Source organism: Ovis aries, chromosome 11 (genome assembly GCF_016772045.2).
Source record: "Ovis aries strain OAR_USU_Benz2616 breed Rambouillet chromosome 11, ARS-UI_Ramb_v3.0, whole genome shotgun sequence".
In the NCBI taxonomy this organism is placed as follows: domain Eukaryota; kingdom Metazoa; phylum Chordata; class Mammalia; order Artiodactyla; family Bovidae; genus Ovis; species Ovis aries.
In genome coordinates, this window is record NC_056064.1 from 37,483,181 (window position 1) to 37,499,056 (window position 15,876).

The 15,876-nt window shown below is 41.5% G+C and overlaps 1 protein-coding gene across 4 annotated transcripts in view; it reads left to right on the top strand.

Moving 5' to 3' along the window:
• The window catches only part of TTLL6 (tubulin tyrosine ligase like 6), a 46,295-nt gene extending 30,866 nt beyond the window's left edge, over positions 1–15,429 (top strand). For 3 of the 4 annotated variants that reach the window (XM_060395553.1, XM_060395555.1, XM_060395554.1), the window contains one exon: positions 14,051–15,429. In XM_060395553.1, the coding sequence (XP_060251536.1) occupies positions 14,051–14,098 (48 nt within the window). In that variant the 3' untranslated portion in view covers positions 14,099–15,429. Of the gene's footprint in view, positions 1–6,282; positions 6,653–7,139; positions 7,409–14,050 lie in introns of those variants that run through there. The other variant, XM_060395552.1, reaches the window with a different exon arrangement.
• Positions 15,430–15,876: the final 447 nt, after the last annotated feature.

Here is a 15,876-nt window from a genome sequence, read left to right on the forward strand (position 1 = left end):
ATCAGAGATGTTGGTCTATAGTTCTGTTATTTTTTGTCTGTTAGCTCCGTAAAATAAATTGGGAAGTGTTTTCTCCTCTTCTGTTTTCTGGAAGAGATTGTGTAGAATTGTCATTATTTCTTATTTAAATATTCAGTTAGAGTTCTCTAGTGAAATGATCTCAACCAGGTGATTTCTTTTTTGGAGTATTTTAAACTATAATTAAATTTCTTTAATAGTTATGTATTTTATTTTGAGTGAGTTTTGGTGGTTTGTGGCTTTTAAGATATCGGTCCATTTTATCTAAGTTGTTGGATTTATATATGAAGAGTTGTTTATAGTAGTTCCCTATTATCCTTTTAATGTCTGCAGAGTTTGTAGTGATATATTCTTTCATTCCTGATAGTGATAATTTGTTTATTCTTTCACTTTTTCTTGGTAAGTCTGACTAAGAGTTTATCAATTTATTCTTTTCAAAGAGCTGAGTTTTGTTTCCATGGATTTTTTATTTTCTATTATTTTCTGATTATTTTCTATTATTATTTCTGATTTCCTATTATTTTTTGATTTTTTTATTTCATTGATTTTTGTCACTAATACTTAGGTTTTGTTTGCTTTGGATTATTTTTGTTTTTCTAATTTCTTAAGGGGGAAGTTTAGAATGTTGAATAAGACCTTCTTTCCTAATCTATACATTTCATGCTATAAATTTCTTTCTAAAAACAACTTTAACTAGATACCATGAATTTTGATCTATTTTCATTTTTGTTTAGTCCAAAATGTTTTCTAATTTCACTTGAGATTGTCTTTATGACCCTTGGGTTATTTAGAAATGTGTATTTTTTTTATTTAAAAATTTTTAATTATTTTTGTGTTTTTTTATTGAGCTATATTTGCTGTATGCTGCTGCTGCTGCTAAGTCACTTCAGTCATGTCCAATTCTGTGTGACCCCATAGACGGCAGCCCACCAGGCACCCCGGTCCCTGGGATTCTCCAGGCAAGAACAGTGGAGTGGGTTGCCATTTCCCTCTCCAATGCATAAAAGTGAAAAGTGAAAGTGAAGTCGCTCAGTCATGTCTGACTCTTAGCGACCCCATGGACTGCAGCCTACCAGGCTCCTCCGCCCATGGGATTTTCCAAGCAAGAGTACTGGAGTGGGGTGCCATTGCCTTCTCTGATATTTGCTGTATAATATTATATAAATTATAGATATACAATATAGTGATTCATAATTTTTAAAGATTATACTCCATTTATTGTTATTATAAAATATTGTCTCAATTCCCCATGTTATACAATAAATCCTTGTAGTTTATTTTGTACCTAATAGTTTGTACCTCTGACTCCCCTATCCCTATATTACCCCTCCCCACTAGTAACCGCTGGTTTATTCTCTGTATGTGAATCTGCTTCTTTATTCTTATATTTGCTAGTTTGTTGTATTTTTTAGATTCTACATAGAATTCTACATAGATTCTACATATAAGTGATATCATACAGTATTTGTCTTTCTCTATCTGACTTATTTCATTTAGCATAATGTCCTCCAAGTCCATCCATGTTGCTGCAAATGGCAAAATTTGGTCCTTTTTATGGCTAAGTAACATTCTTTTGTGTGTGTGTGTGTGTGTGTGGTTATACCACAACTTTATCTATTTTTCTGTTGCTGAACATTTAAGTTGCTTTCATATCTTGGCAATTTAGAAATGTGTTAACTTTCAGTTGTTTGGGGGTTTTCCTGTTATTGATTTCTAATTTAATTCCATATCATCAGAGAACACACTTTATATGATTTCAGTGCTTTAAAATTTGTTAAAGTTTGTGTTATGACCCAGAACATGGTTTCTTTTGGGGAATGTTTCATGTGCACTTTAAAAGAATATCTCTTTTGCTGCTGTTGGGCAGTGGGTCAGTTAGATTTATTTGGTTGCTGATGTTGTTCAGTTCTTCTATATTCTTACTAAATTTCTGTATACTAGTTCTATTAATCACTGGATTCTATTCATTACTGAAATCCACCTCAGGATTTTCATCATGGACATGGGGGCAAAGAGAGTAGAGAAAAGAAGAGCCTCAACTAAAAGGTTCTCTTAGAGCTTTCTCTGTCTAAGGAATTACTTAGCTGGCTAAGGAATGTTACTTAGCCATAAGTAGGACAAAATTTTGCCATTTGCAGCAACATGGTTGGTCTTGGAGGACATTATGCTAAATGAAATTAGTCAGACAGAGAAAGACAAATACTGTAAGATATCACTTGTACGTAGAATCTAAAAAGATACAACAAACTAGTGAATATTCCCCAATACACACTTTTGAATTTTGAGTTGCCTTGAGTTCAGGTCAGGGCATACTGAAGGAAAAAACAGTCAACTTCTCTTGTGGCTGAGATGGTAAAGAATCCACCTGCAATGTGGGAGACCTGGGTTTGATCTCTGGATTGGGAAGATCCCATGAAAGAGGGCATAGGCATGGCCACCCACTCCAGTATTCTTGCCTGGAGAATCCGCATGGACAGAGGAGCCTGGTGGGCTACAGTCCATGGGGTCTCAAAGAGTCGAACACGACTGAGCAACTAAGCACAGCACTGCTGACTTGCTGTTGCTTCGAATTCTCATCTTGCTCAAATCTTCCTCGATCTGCTAGCTACTGTTTACTTTTCAGAATTGTCAGATAACTATTCTATGCATGCATTCTGTGCAGGTTTTATAGGAATAGCCTATGGGAGAGATAGATGCAATATGCTTAATTCATCTTAGCTAGAATCAGAACCAAACTACTGTCCCTTCTGGTTGTTTTAAATTTTCCTATCCCTTTGATGTCTGCATGATACATCAAGATATCTCCTTTTTCATGGATAATAAAAGCATTTATATTTCCTCTTTATTTATTTTGATCTTAGTATGAGCTTATCCATTTTATTAATTAAAGAACCAATTTTAGGCTTTGTTAATTTTCTCTACAGTTTGTTTTCTATTCATTTTCTATTGCTATTGTTTTTCCAGTGTTGTTTGTTGTTTCATTGCTAAGTCGTGTCTGACTCTTTTGTGACTCCATGGACTAACTCACCAGGCTCCTCTGTCCATGGGATTTCCCAGGCAAAAAATTGGAGTGAGTTGCCATTTCCTTCTCCTGGGGATCTTTCTGACCCAGGGATTAAACCTGCATCTCCTGCTTGACAGGAGGATCCTTTACCACTGAGCCACCTGGGAAGACCAGTGTTTTCTTTATTATTTCCTTTTTTTCCCAATGCTATCTTTATTATTTCCCTTTTTTCTATTAGCTTTTAGTTTAATTCAATCACCATCTTCTAGTTTCTTAAAGTGGAAAGTTAGATTATTTACTGTAAGCCTTTCTTCCTATCTAATATAAGTGTGTAGCACTATAAATTTCCCTGTAAATACCAGATTATCTTCATATCATAAATTTTGATTTGTTACATTTTCATCATTCTTTGAAATATTTTTCTGATTTCCTTGTGATTTCATTTTTGTTCCGTGGGTGATCTAGAAGTATATTGTTTGATTTTCTAATATTTAAGAGTTTTCTAGATATCTTATTGCTATTCAGTCAGTTTAGTCACTTAGTCATGTCCGACTCTTTGTGACCCCATGGACTGCAGCATGCCAGGCTTCCCTGTCCATCACCTACTCCCTGAGTTTGCTCAAACTCATGTCCATTGAGTCAGTGATGCCATCCAACCATCTCATCCTCTGTCGTCTCCTTCTCCCACTCCTGCCTTCAGTCTTTCCCAGCATCAGGGTCTTTGCATCAGTTCCTCTCATCAGGTGGCCAAAGTATTGGAGTTTCAGCTTCAGCATCAGTCCTTCCAATGAATATTCAGACTGATCTCCTTTACGATTGACTGGTTTGACCTCCTTGCAGTCCAGGGAACTCTCAAGAGTCTTCTCCAACACTACAGTTCAAAAGCATCAATTCTTCAGTGCTCAGCTTTCTTTATAGTCCAAATCTCACATCCATGTATGACTACTGGAAAAACCATAGCTTTAACTAGATGGACCTTTGTCGGCAAAGTAAGGTCTCAGCTTTTTAATACGCTGTCTAGGTTGGTCATAGCTTTTCTTCCAAGGAGCAGGCATCTTTTAATTTCATGGGTGCAGTCACCATCTGCAGTGATTTTGGAGCCCAAGAAAATAAAGTCTGTCACTTTCTATTGTTTTCCCATCTATTTGCCATGAAGTGATGGGACCAGATGCCACGATCTTAGTTTTTTGAATGTTGAGTTTTTTTAATTTATTTTTTATTGAAGGATAATTGCTTTATGAATGTTGTTTTAAGCCAACTTTTTCACTCTCCTCTTTCACTTTCATCAGGAGACTCTTTAGTTCTTCTCTTTCTGCCATAAGGGTGGTATCATCTGCATATCTGAGGTTATTGATATTTCTCCAGGCAATCTTGATTCCAGCTTGTGCTTTATCCAGTCCGGCATTTCTCATGATATACTCTGCATGTAAGTTAACTAAGCACGGTGACAATATACAGCCTTCGTGTACTCCTTTCCCAATTTGGAACCAGTCCATTGTTCCATGTCCGATTCTAACTGTTGCTTCTTGACTTGCATACAGATTTCTCAGGAGGCAGGTCAGGTGGTCTGGTATTCCCATTGTTCCACACAGTCAAAGGCTTTGGCATAGTCAATAAAGCAGAAGTAGATGTTTTTCTGGAATTCTCTTGCTTTTTCTATGATCCAACGGATGTTGGCAATTTGATTTCTGGTTCTTCTACCTTTTCTAAATCCAGCTTAAACATCTGGAAGTTCACGGTTCACATACTATTAAAGCCTGGCTTGGAGAATTTTGAACATTACTTTTCTAGCATGTGAGATGTGTGCAATTATGTGGTAGTTTGAACATTCTTTGGCATTGCCTTTCTTTGGGATTGAAATGAAAACCAACCTTTTCCAGTCCTGTGGCTTATTGCTATTAATTTCTAATTTGATTCCTTTGTGTTTGTACAATGCTTTGATTAAATTTCAGTGTCTTAAAATTTATTGTCTTATTTTATAGCCCAGCAATACTTTGATGAATATTCACGGGCACTTGAATGTGTATTTTGCAGTTGCTGACTATAGTGTTATATATCTCAATTCAATCACCCTGGTTGATAGAGTCACTCAGATTTTCCATATCCAGACTAATTTGATTTCTGTTTTTTATATCAATTGCTTAGAGATGGATTTTAAAATCCCAACCCCAATTATGGACTTATTTCTAAATATTTATTTATACCTCATATAAAGAGAATCATACAATAATTGTACTTTGTGTCTGGTTTATTTCACTTTGGAGCTTCTTTGGTGGCTCAGACAGTAAAGAATCTGCCAGCAATGCAGAATATCCAGGTTCAAAGCCTGGGTCAGGAAGATCCCCTGGAGAATGGAATGGCAACCCACTCCAGTATTCTTGCCTGGAGAATCCCATGGACAGAGGAGCCTGGTGGGGTTTTGTCCATGGGGTCGCAAAGAGTCAGATATGACTGAGCGACTAACACTTTAACTTTATTTCACTTAGCATAATCTGTTCAGAGTTTGTTTATGTTGTAGTATATATCAGAATTTCCTTCCTTTTGAGGATGGTAATAATATTCCACTGTGCCTATACCACATTTTATTTATCCATTCATTTGTTGGTGGACATTTGGGCTGTATCCACCTTTTGCCTATCGTGAAAAATGTTGCTGGGAACATTGGTGTACACACTTTTTTAAAAGGAGCGATCTTATAACTTATTTAGCATCTATAGCTAGGAGCTGAATTGCTGGGTCACAAGGTATTTGTAATCTTATTTACTTATTTTTGATTGCACCAGGTCTTTGTTGCTGCACGCAGGTTTTCTGTAGTGGTGAGCAAGGGCTACTCAGTGTACAGAGTTGTAATCTTATCTCACTTATCTTTCTAGATGGTTCACCAGAGTGTCTGGACCAACCTACATTCTCATCAGCAGTGCATGAGCATCCCTGTAGCTCCCTTGCATTCCCCCAACACTGATAGCCAGCTTTCTATTTTTTTGCCAGTTTAATAGTTGTGAAATAATACCTATTTCTCTGATTACCGGTCTCCAGTGTTTAAAGTCTCTCCATTTAAAGACCTCCAGAGGAAGCTCTGTGGACATTCCGTACCATCTTCTGCCTTAGTGTTTAACCAATTCATGGTTAGAAACTTTTCTAACCAAAATCTTTCTTATTGTTCATGAATGCAGCTCTTCATCTGTTTGTTTTCGTTAAAAAGGGCATAGGAAGTAGCCCTTTGCTTTTCATAATCTCATTTTGGGCCATTTCTCTTCCAGCCTCTAACTTCAGTAGAAGCCTTCCCAGAATCCGCCACCCAGGTCTCAGATACCCCTGAATGCCTGCTGAATGTGACTATGACAGCCAGCTCTGAGTGTAGCGGCCCAGAGATGGACAGGGTGGCTTCCTTTAAATGCAAGCCACAGCAGGTGCCTTGGTACCTCATCCCAGAAAGAGTATCAAACACTTTTCTGCCTACAAAATGCCAGAGCTTCTCGTGGAGTCCGAACCCAAGCTGGACTTTGCTAAAGAATGGCCTGAAGAAGCAGCATCCCATGTCAGAGCTGTTCACCAAGGTTCAACTGAGACAGAAGCTGTCTTTGTTCCCAGCTCGCTACAACCCAAAGCTGGTGCTGAGTGACCAGTCACGTGAGTGTCAGTGTGTTCGAAGATGAGCCAAGAGCATAGGGGATGAAGAAACCAAAAGAACCAGCCTAATCTTGGGGAGTGCCCCATCTGAGGGGTGCTGAAACCCCTGCCTTCAGGGAGATCCCAGTCTGATAGTGGAGACGTAGTCTGTACTTAGGGAGTCTCTCGCCTTAATGGGAAAGCAAAAAAAAAAAAAAAGTGATAACAATAGAATGCTATGTCTAAGTACCCTTTTCAATCTTTTCTGGTTCTTATTCAGATGAAACCCATTCAGCTGGGCCTGTACAAGTTTGGGGTGTTAAGTCTGAAAAAAAAAAAAAAACAACGGGAAGAGAAACTGTTTGGAAGAAAGGCACAGTGACTGATTCTAATTAAGGAGCCTCAGCCAGTTTTAAGCAGGAGACCCTAGTGGGAGGTGGCCTTCACCAGGAATTTGTGCTGGGTCCAGCAGCACAGATTGATGATGCCAATGACTTTGCCTTTCCAGAAAACCCCTCCCTGCTCCGCGAGTCCTACTTTCGCAGCCGAAGCTCTGGTGAGAAGAGGCAGCTGGATGTGCCCTCCTTCCTCTTCTTAGAGAATTCTCACGGCCATGATGTTTCCCTGAAAGACCTGCTGGTGGTTGCCACTCCAGCCCGACTGGACCCAAGGCCTGGCAGAAGCCATACAGGTGCTTTGAAAGACCTGTGTATGCAGGATCAGGAAGCATACAGTCACTACCTGATCTCTGGCCAAAGAGGATGTGAGAGGAACTAGGTAGGCCCACTTATATTCCCTTCGTGTGTCTAGAGCATTGGCAGGCACTCTTACATATATTTCTGGAATGTTGGGTAGGTAGGTGGGCAGATAGATTCATAAAGACATGCAGGTAAGTAGACAGTTAAGACGCACCTCAGGGCTTCCCTGCTGGCTCAAGGGTAAAGAATCCGCCTACCAGTGCAGGAGACACGGGTTCAGTCCCTGGTCCAGCAAGATCCAGATGCTGGGGGGCAACTAAGCCCGTCCACCACAGCTGCTGAGCCTGTGCTCTGGAGCCTGGGAGCCACGACTCCTGAAGCCCCACACCTACAGCCTGTGTTCTGCAAGAAGAAAACCCACCACGATGAGAAGCCTGCACACCAAAATGAAGAGTAGCCACTGCTCCCCACAACTAAAGAAAGCCTGCACACAGCAACGAAAACCTAGCCCAGTCCAAAATAAATAAAAATGTATTATAAAAAAGACTCACCACAGTCAAAATGTGACCCCCTTGCAATGTATTGATATGTTTCTACTCTGACTGATCTGGCCCTGCTGCTTTAACTACACTTTGCCTTGATTTCTACTTCTGGCTGAAATTGAGACAGTCACGGATGCCGGCCCTGGAAGTAGAACCATGTTAACCATGAAAAGGTTGATCTCCATACCTTTTGTCCTCTGCCAGCCTAGCCTACTTAGGTCCAGGGCACTTGACCTGAGAGCAGACCCTGTAAGGCGTGTCCTAAAGGGACAGAACAACAGGACAGTGGTGCCTGAGAAGATCTGGAAACAAAGATCCTTAAGCTTTTATTTATTTGTTTATGGCTATACAGGGTTTTCATTACTGTGCACAGGCTTTCTCTAGTTGCAGTGAGCTGGGGCTACTTTTCTTCGCAGTGCCAAGGCTTCTCATTGTGGTGGCTTCTCTTGTGCACCACCAGCTCTAGGCGCAGAGACTCCAGTAGTTGCCCCACATGGACTCTAGAGCGCAGGCTAAGTAGTTGTGGTACGGCGCACGTGCACGTGGGACCTTGTCCTGGACCAGGGACTGAACCTGTGTCCCCTCTTATTGGCAGGCAGATGCTTAACTGCTGGACAACCAGGAAAGTTCAAAGACCCTTAAGCTCTAATTCCACTGTGTAAAAGCACCAACGCGATGGCAAGGGAGCCCTCTGTCAGAGCATTAGTGCCCCTGAAGGAAGGTGATAGTAAAAATTTAGAGCTCTACAAGATAGCATTGCCTATGGTGGAGGGTTAGAACTGGACATGAAACAACAGACCGGTTCCAAATAGGGAAAGGAGTATGTCAAGGCTGTATATTGTCATCACTGCTTATTTAACTTATATACAGAGTACATCTTGACAAATGCTGGGCTGGATGAAGCACAAGCTGGAATCAAGATTGCCAGGAGAAATATCAATAACCTCAGATATGCAGATGACACCACCCTCATGGCAGAAAGAGAAGAACAACTAAAGAGTCTCCTGATGAAAGTGAAAGAGGAGAGTGAAAAAGTTGGCTTAAAACTCAACATTCAGGAAACTAAGATCATGGCATCTGGTCTCATCACTTCATGGGAAATAAATGGGGAAACAGTAGAAATAGTGTCAGACTTTATTTTCTTGGGCTCCAAAATCACTGCAGATGGTGACTGCAGCCATGAAATTAAAAGACATTTGCTCCTTGGAAGAAAAGTTATGACCAACCTAGACAGCATTTTAGAAAACAGAAACATTATTTGCCAACAAAGGTCCAGATATCTAGTCAAAGCTTTTTTTCCAGTAGTCACATGTGGATGTGAGAGTTAGACTATAAAGAAAGCTGAGCGCTGAAGAATTGATGCTTTTGAACTGTGGTGTTGGAGAAGAGTCTTGAGAGTTCCTTGGACTGCAAAGAGATCCAACCAGTCCATCCTAAAGGAAATCAGTCCTGAATATTCACTGGAAGGACTGATGCTGAAGCTGAAACTCCAATACTTTGGCCACCTGATGTAAAGAACTGACTCATTGGAAAAGACCCTGATGCTGGGAAGGATTGAAGGCAGGAGGAGAAGGGGACAACAGAGGATGAGATGGTTGGGTGGCATCACCCACCACCCAACTCAATGGACATGGGTTTGGGTGGACTCTGGGAGTTGGCAATGGACAGGGAGGCCTGGCGTGCTGCAGTCCATGGGATCACAAAGAGTCAGACACAACTGAGTGACTGAACTGAACTGATGGTGGAGGGATTTATACTGCTTGATTGCCTATAGGGGATACATTTTAATCATCTCATTCACTTCTGCCATCTAAAACAGACTGACCAGACAGTCTGGCCCCCTTGTGACCTGTAGTTCACACTGCAGAAGGGCTGATGAGTAAATATCAGCCCGTATGCATCGCTTTGGGTGCTCATAAAAATGCATATTCCAAGGTCTGCTCCTGGAAATTCTGAATCAGTAGGTCCTACTGAGGGGTTCAGGAATCTGCATTTTAAGAAGCTCCACTATGTGTTCTGATGGTCCTGTCACCACCCTCAAAGGGAAAAATTGGCCTAGTGTTTCCCAAACTTCCCTGATGATATGAATTGTGTGGGGGCCCTTGTTAAGACTGTAGTTTCCAAGGCCACACCTCTGAAAATTCTGACACGAGATTTGGGACAGGCCACTGGGAATTTGCCTTTTGAAGACATCTCTCTAGTGTGGAAATGAAGACTTTCCTACATGTAGACCCAGGCCTGGGTAGAGGAACCTGTGATGGCCACCCTGACCTGTGGACCTGTTATAGGAACAAAACTCCTCAGTCCTGATGGGGCTCAAACTCACCCCCACTGTCTCTGGTTCATAATTTTCTAGAATTTTAAGTTATTTATGCTCCTACTTTTAAAGGGAAGGATAGGGGACTTCCCTGGTAATCCCTGGTGGTCCAGTGGTTAAGAATCCATCCTGTGATGCAGGGTACATGGGTTCAACCCCTGATAGGGGGACTAAGATCCCATATGCCTTGGAGCAACTGCACCTGTGTGCCACAGCTAAGACCTGATGCAGCCAAGTAAATAAATAAATACTTTTTTAAAATGAAGTGGTGGTGGGGGTTTAGTCGCTAAGTTGTGTCTGACTCACTGTGACCCCATGGACTGTAGCCTGCAAGGCCCCTCTGTCCATGGGATTTCCCAGGCAAGAATACTAGAGTGGGTTGCCATTTACTTCTCCAGGGGATCTTCCTGACCCAGGGATCAAACCTGGGTCTCCTTGCATTGCAGTCAGATTCTTTACCAACTGAACCACCAGGAAGCCTGGGGCATGAAACCTTATATGCAATATGAGTGTTAAAATAAAGTTACAATGATCAGAAGCCACACCAAGAAAGGGAGAAATAATTATATTGAAAGGGTATGATTAAGTGCTTCCTAAAATGACAATTGAATTTGGCTCTGGACCTCTTAGCAGAAAAAATAACATTGCATCCTGTTTTGGACTTTTTTGTCTCCCCAATCAGAGACTCCCAAAGGACATAGACTATGACTGCACCATCACACTGGGGTTTCCCTGAAGGCAGGGTTTTCATCCTCCTACCCCAACCCCAGACAGGGCACTCCCCAAGATTAGGGCTGGTTCTGTTGGTTTCTTCATCCCCTACTTCTACATCTACTTCTGCTTCATTGACTATGCTAAAGTCTTTGTGTGGATCACAACAAACTGTGGAAAATTCTTAAAGAGATGGGAATGCCAGGCCACCTTACCTGCCTCCTGAGAAACCTGTATGCAGGTCAAGAAGCAACAGTTAGAATCGGACATGGAACAGTGGACTGGTTCAAAATCTGGAAAGGAGTATGTCAAGGTTGTATATTGTCACTCTGCTTATTAACTTACATGCAGAATACATTATGCGAAATTCTGGGCTGGTTGAAGCACAAGCTGAAATCAAGATTGCCATGAGAAATATCAATAGCCTCAGATATGCAGATGACACCACCCTCATGGTAGGAAGTGAAATGGAGCTAAAGAGCCTCTTGATGAAGGTAAAAGAGGAGAGTGAAAAAGCTGGCTTAAACTCAACATTCAGAAAACTAAGATCATGGCATCTGGTCCCATCACTTCATGGCAAATAGATGGGAAACAATGGAAACAGTGACAGACGTTATTTTCTTGGGCTCCAAAATGACTGCACATGGTGATTGCAGCCATGAAATTAAAAGATGCTTACTCCTTAGGAGAAAGGCTATGACCAGTGCATTAAAAAGCAGAGACATTACTTTGCCAGCAAAGGTCGGTCTAGTCAAAGCTATGGTTTTCCCAGTAGTCATGTATGGATGTGAGAGCTGGACCATAAAGAAGGCTAAGCGCTGAAGAATTGATGCTTTTGAACTGTGGTGTTGGAGAAGACTCTTGAAAGTCCCTTAGACTGCAAGGCAATCAAACCAGTTAATCCTAAAGGAAATCAGTCCCAAATATTCATTGGAAGAATTGATGCTGAAGCTCTAATACTTTGGCCACCTGATGCGAAAAACTGACTCATTGGAAAAGACCCTGATGCTGGGAAAGACTGAAAGCAGGAGGAGAAGGAGAGGACAGAGGATGTGATGGTTGGATGGCATCATCAACTCAATGGACATGGGTTTGAGCAAGCTCTGGGAGATAGTGAGGACAGGGAAGCCAGGCGTGCTGCAGTTCATTGGGTCACAAAGAGTGGGACATGACTGAGCAACTGAACAACAGCAACCTCTTGGCACATACACACTGGCATTCATGTAACTAGTCTGGGAACAGAGACAGCTACTCTCTCAGTTGAACCTTGGTGAACAGCTCTGACATGGGATGCTGCTTCTTCAGGCCATTCTTTGGCAAAGTCCAGCTTGGATTTGGACTCCATGAGAAGCTCTGGGATTTTGTAGGCAGAGAAGGTGTTGATATTTTCTCCTAAATGAGTAAAGATAAATTTACTCATCTAGAGAGTAAGAGAGAGAGAGAGTCTTTAGGGGTGATTCTTTTCATTGCCTCTAATTTCTAAGAGCAGTTTGTCATGTGGTCACTTGCTATTATGGACTTTTTCTACCAAGTAGATGATGGCTGAAGGTACTGGCATGTTTTCTGATGAACATTAATGATGGTAAAATTTACTCTTTCTTTTTGGTAATGTAGTCTATAGTCACTAGCACTCTCTCTCTCTGTGTATAAATATAATTTAATTTCAATCATAATTGTGAAGTTTAGAAAAGAAAAAACAGAGGCTCAAAGAGAATAATGTTTAACATTCAGGAGGTTCCACAGCTTTCAGTGGTGAAGGGTTTGAGTCAGGTGTTTCTGATTCTCAATCCTCTAGCTTTTACAACCACTCTTTCTTTCAAGTGGTATTTTTAATATTAGTCTTCAGCTAGAGCTGAGCGAATGATAAATGGCTCTTTAGTGAAGGTATTTCTGCAGGAATCAGTGGTAATCACGGCCAAGCAGGGCTTTCCAGGGTATTGTGTGGAGTCACCAGATCTCAGAGTTTATCCTCTGCTTTTAGGTCAAGTAATGGCTTCTCAAAATTCCCAGCTGATCAGACTGCAAGGCACTGACACATACAAGGCAAACTGGCAAAAGTCTAATTATATGCAGCAGAATGCCTATCAACATGTTGGTTTACAAATGGAGCAGGATGTGGTATGAGAATAGGGCTTCTGCACAATAATGCTTGAATTAGAGAAGGAGAGCACAGAGCAGATGTTCAGATTACAGATCATGAACTTTCTCTGTAGGTATAATAACAATACCTTCCACACATCACATTTACCTACTGTCTCTCATGTAATCCTCAGATCAATGCTGTGAGGTTGGCAAGACAGAATTATTCCCTTATCCTCAATTTGCAGAGGAAGAGAATCAAGGTTTGGGAACATTAACTGATTTGCCCAATGTCACACAGTGGCGGGTTCCGATGTCTCTTCCTCTTTACCAGTCTGCCATGAACTTAGATCCCATCCTGACTCATGTGAGGAAGGGAGCCCTGACAAAGTCCTCCATTTTTTCTGCTTAAATCTCTATAGCCTCATCATCCTTCCTTGGGATCCACTTTCACAGTGAGGCCACTAAGGTCAGGGCTTCAGATCTGCTAACAGTTGAGCTTTAGGGGATAAATAGTCCCTTTTGTAGGACTTAAGGATGATTTAAAGCTTGCTAATGCAGGGTGCTTGGCAGCCTCCTCGATAAATGTAGCTACAGTGATGATGGTGGTAATGATACTGTGCTGATGGTGTTGAGCCAGACACAGACTGGACACTTGTTTTGGGTGTATTAAAAGTTCTGCCTACAGTATCTCAATCCTCAAAGCAACTCTCTGTGGTAAGTACCACTGTTATTCTCTTTTTTCAAATGAGGAAACCAAGGTTTAGAGAACTTAAGTAACTTGCCCAAGGGCACACAGATACAGGGTGCTAAGTTTGTGCTCTTAACGAGTACCACTTGTTGTCTCTGGACCAGCTAGGTTGGCAGTTCTTAAATGGTCCTTGTCAAATGTTTGGGGCTATGATAAGGATTCAGGAATATGAATGTTGTGTAGAAGTTTCTGGTTACTGTGGATGTGAATCACCACAAGATAGGAATGGTGATGATGGGTTAATTGACTTAAATATTCCAGAAGCCATTTTAAAGAAAAAATCTAAGAAAAAAATGTTTTGTTTTTTTTTTTCCTTTCCAGAGTCAGACTGGATTTCTGCCATTTCTTCCTCTTACTCCCAGGAAATGATTTGTCTCTTCCTACAATGTCTACGATGCCTGCAGAAGCAACTGAAAGTTTTATTTCCTCATCTAGAGAGCCTGGTCTTATGACTACCTCCCATTAGCACCACTGAAGCTAACAGCCTTGCCTTTTGTCCCGCCCCCCAGTTAGCTTACAGTACTGGAGAACCACGACTTCTGGGAGTTACGGGTGCTGCCCCAGGACACGTCCTAGTTGCCCCACCAGTGGTGTTCTTATGGGTCCCTCACACAGCACTGCCATCCAGGACACTCCCAAGGATAAAGCAACATGAAGGGAGGAGTGTTGCAAGGAAGGACCTGCAACATTTCCAGAAGTCCAGAGCCCTCAGGGCACCAACAGGTTAGTGTGAGCTGGTCTTCAACTCCAGAGAGAAAAGACAAAGAGCTAGGCTTGATGGAGAACTCTGAGCCCTGAGTAAAGGAATCAGGACAGTTGTAGCTTCATCAGGTAAAAACCAGACCTCCTCCGTACACCAGCAGCTCTGTGCCCATGTATCTTCGGCTGCCTTCCCTACCATCCTAACTCGAATTGCCTTTTCTGATGCCACTGTCACTATTAGGCTGCCATAGGTCATCGTCCGGCCCAGACAAAAGCTGTAAGACTTGCTGAAATGGGACTTCCTAGAAGCTCTGTATCTTTCCTTTTTTCTCCCTAGTCACCAACCCCAGCCAGTCAAGGTTCCTGAGCTGATAAAATGGAAGTCTCTCAAGGTGAAGTCAGAATTATTTGTCTTCCTAAGGGACAATTTGGTGCCAGCACTTTTGAACCTAACGACAGGGTCACCTTCATGCTCATGCAGTCTATGCAGTCACACAGGGCTCCACACTAGGAAGGCCTTGCATCTGGTTTAACGCTGTTACCATCTTGAAATTCTGAATAATTTGTGAACAAGGAGTCTTGTATTTTTATTTTTGCACTGGGCCCACCAAATTAGGTAGCTGATCCTGCCTAGAGGTGGTAATGGCTCTGGGTTGTCCAAAGGCAAAATATTATTAATAGTAGGATGCTTTCCTGGCCCCACCTGCCTCCTGCTTGTTCAGCCATGGAGCTATGCAGAGCAATTGTCTGCTGAATGCTTGTGGGGGACAAAAAATGCTCCTGGCAGTCCTTGCCCCCATGGAGTGTGTGGTGGGGTGAGAAGGGTCCCTGGGTAACTAGTCAGATTTAAGTTCCACTACAGAAGAGCATCGGTGGATGGAAAGGAAATGCCCTCACACCCAGCTGCGAAGATTAAGTCTTCTTCATTAGAAGAGGTGATATTTGAGGTGACGGAAAAAGATAAATGGATTTTTTAATTAAAAATTTTAATGTAAAAAGTTTCACATTGCAGTGATGACTTATTTGCCTTTGTATGAAATTTTGTATAAAAATTTAGGTTCAAAATGCCTTTCCTTCAAAAAAAATTTTTTAATTGTAACACAGTTGACATACAATTGACATACCTGTATATCAGTTTCAGGTATACAACATAGTGGTTCAACATTTACACACATTATGAATTGATCACCACCATAAATGTAGTAACCATCTGTTACCAAACAGAGTATTACGATATTACTGACTACATACCCTATGCTGTACATTACATCCCTGTGATTTATTTATTTTATAACTGGAAGTTTGTTTCTCTTAAATCCCCTTCACCTATTTAGCCAACCTTCCTTCCCTCTGGTGGTTACCAGTTTGTTCTTTGTATCTATGAGTCTGTTTCTGTTCTGCCTGGGACTTCCCTGGTGGCTCAGATGGTAAAGCATTTGCCTATA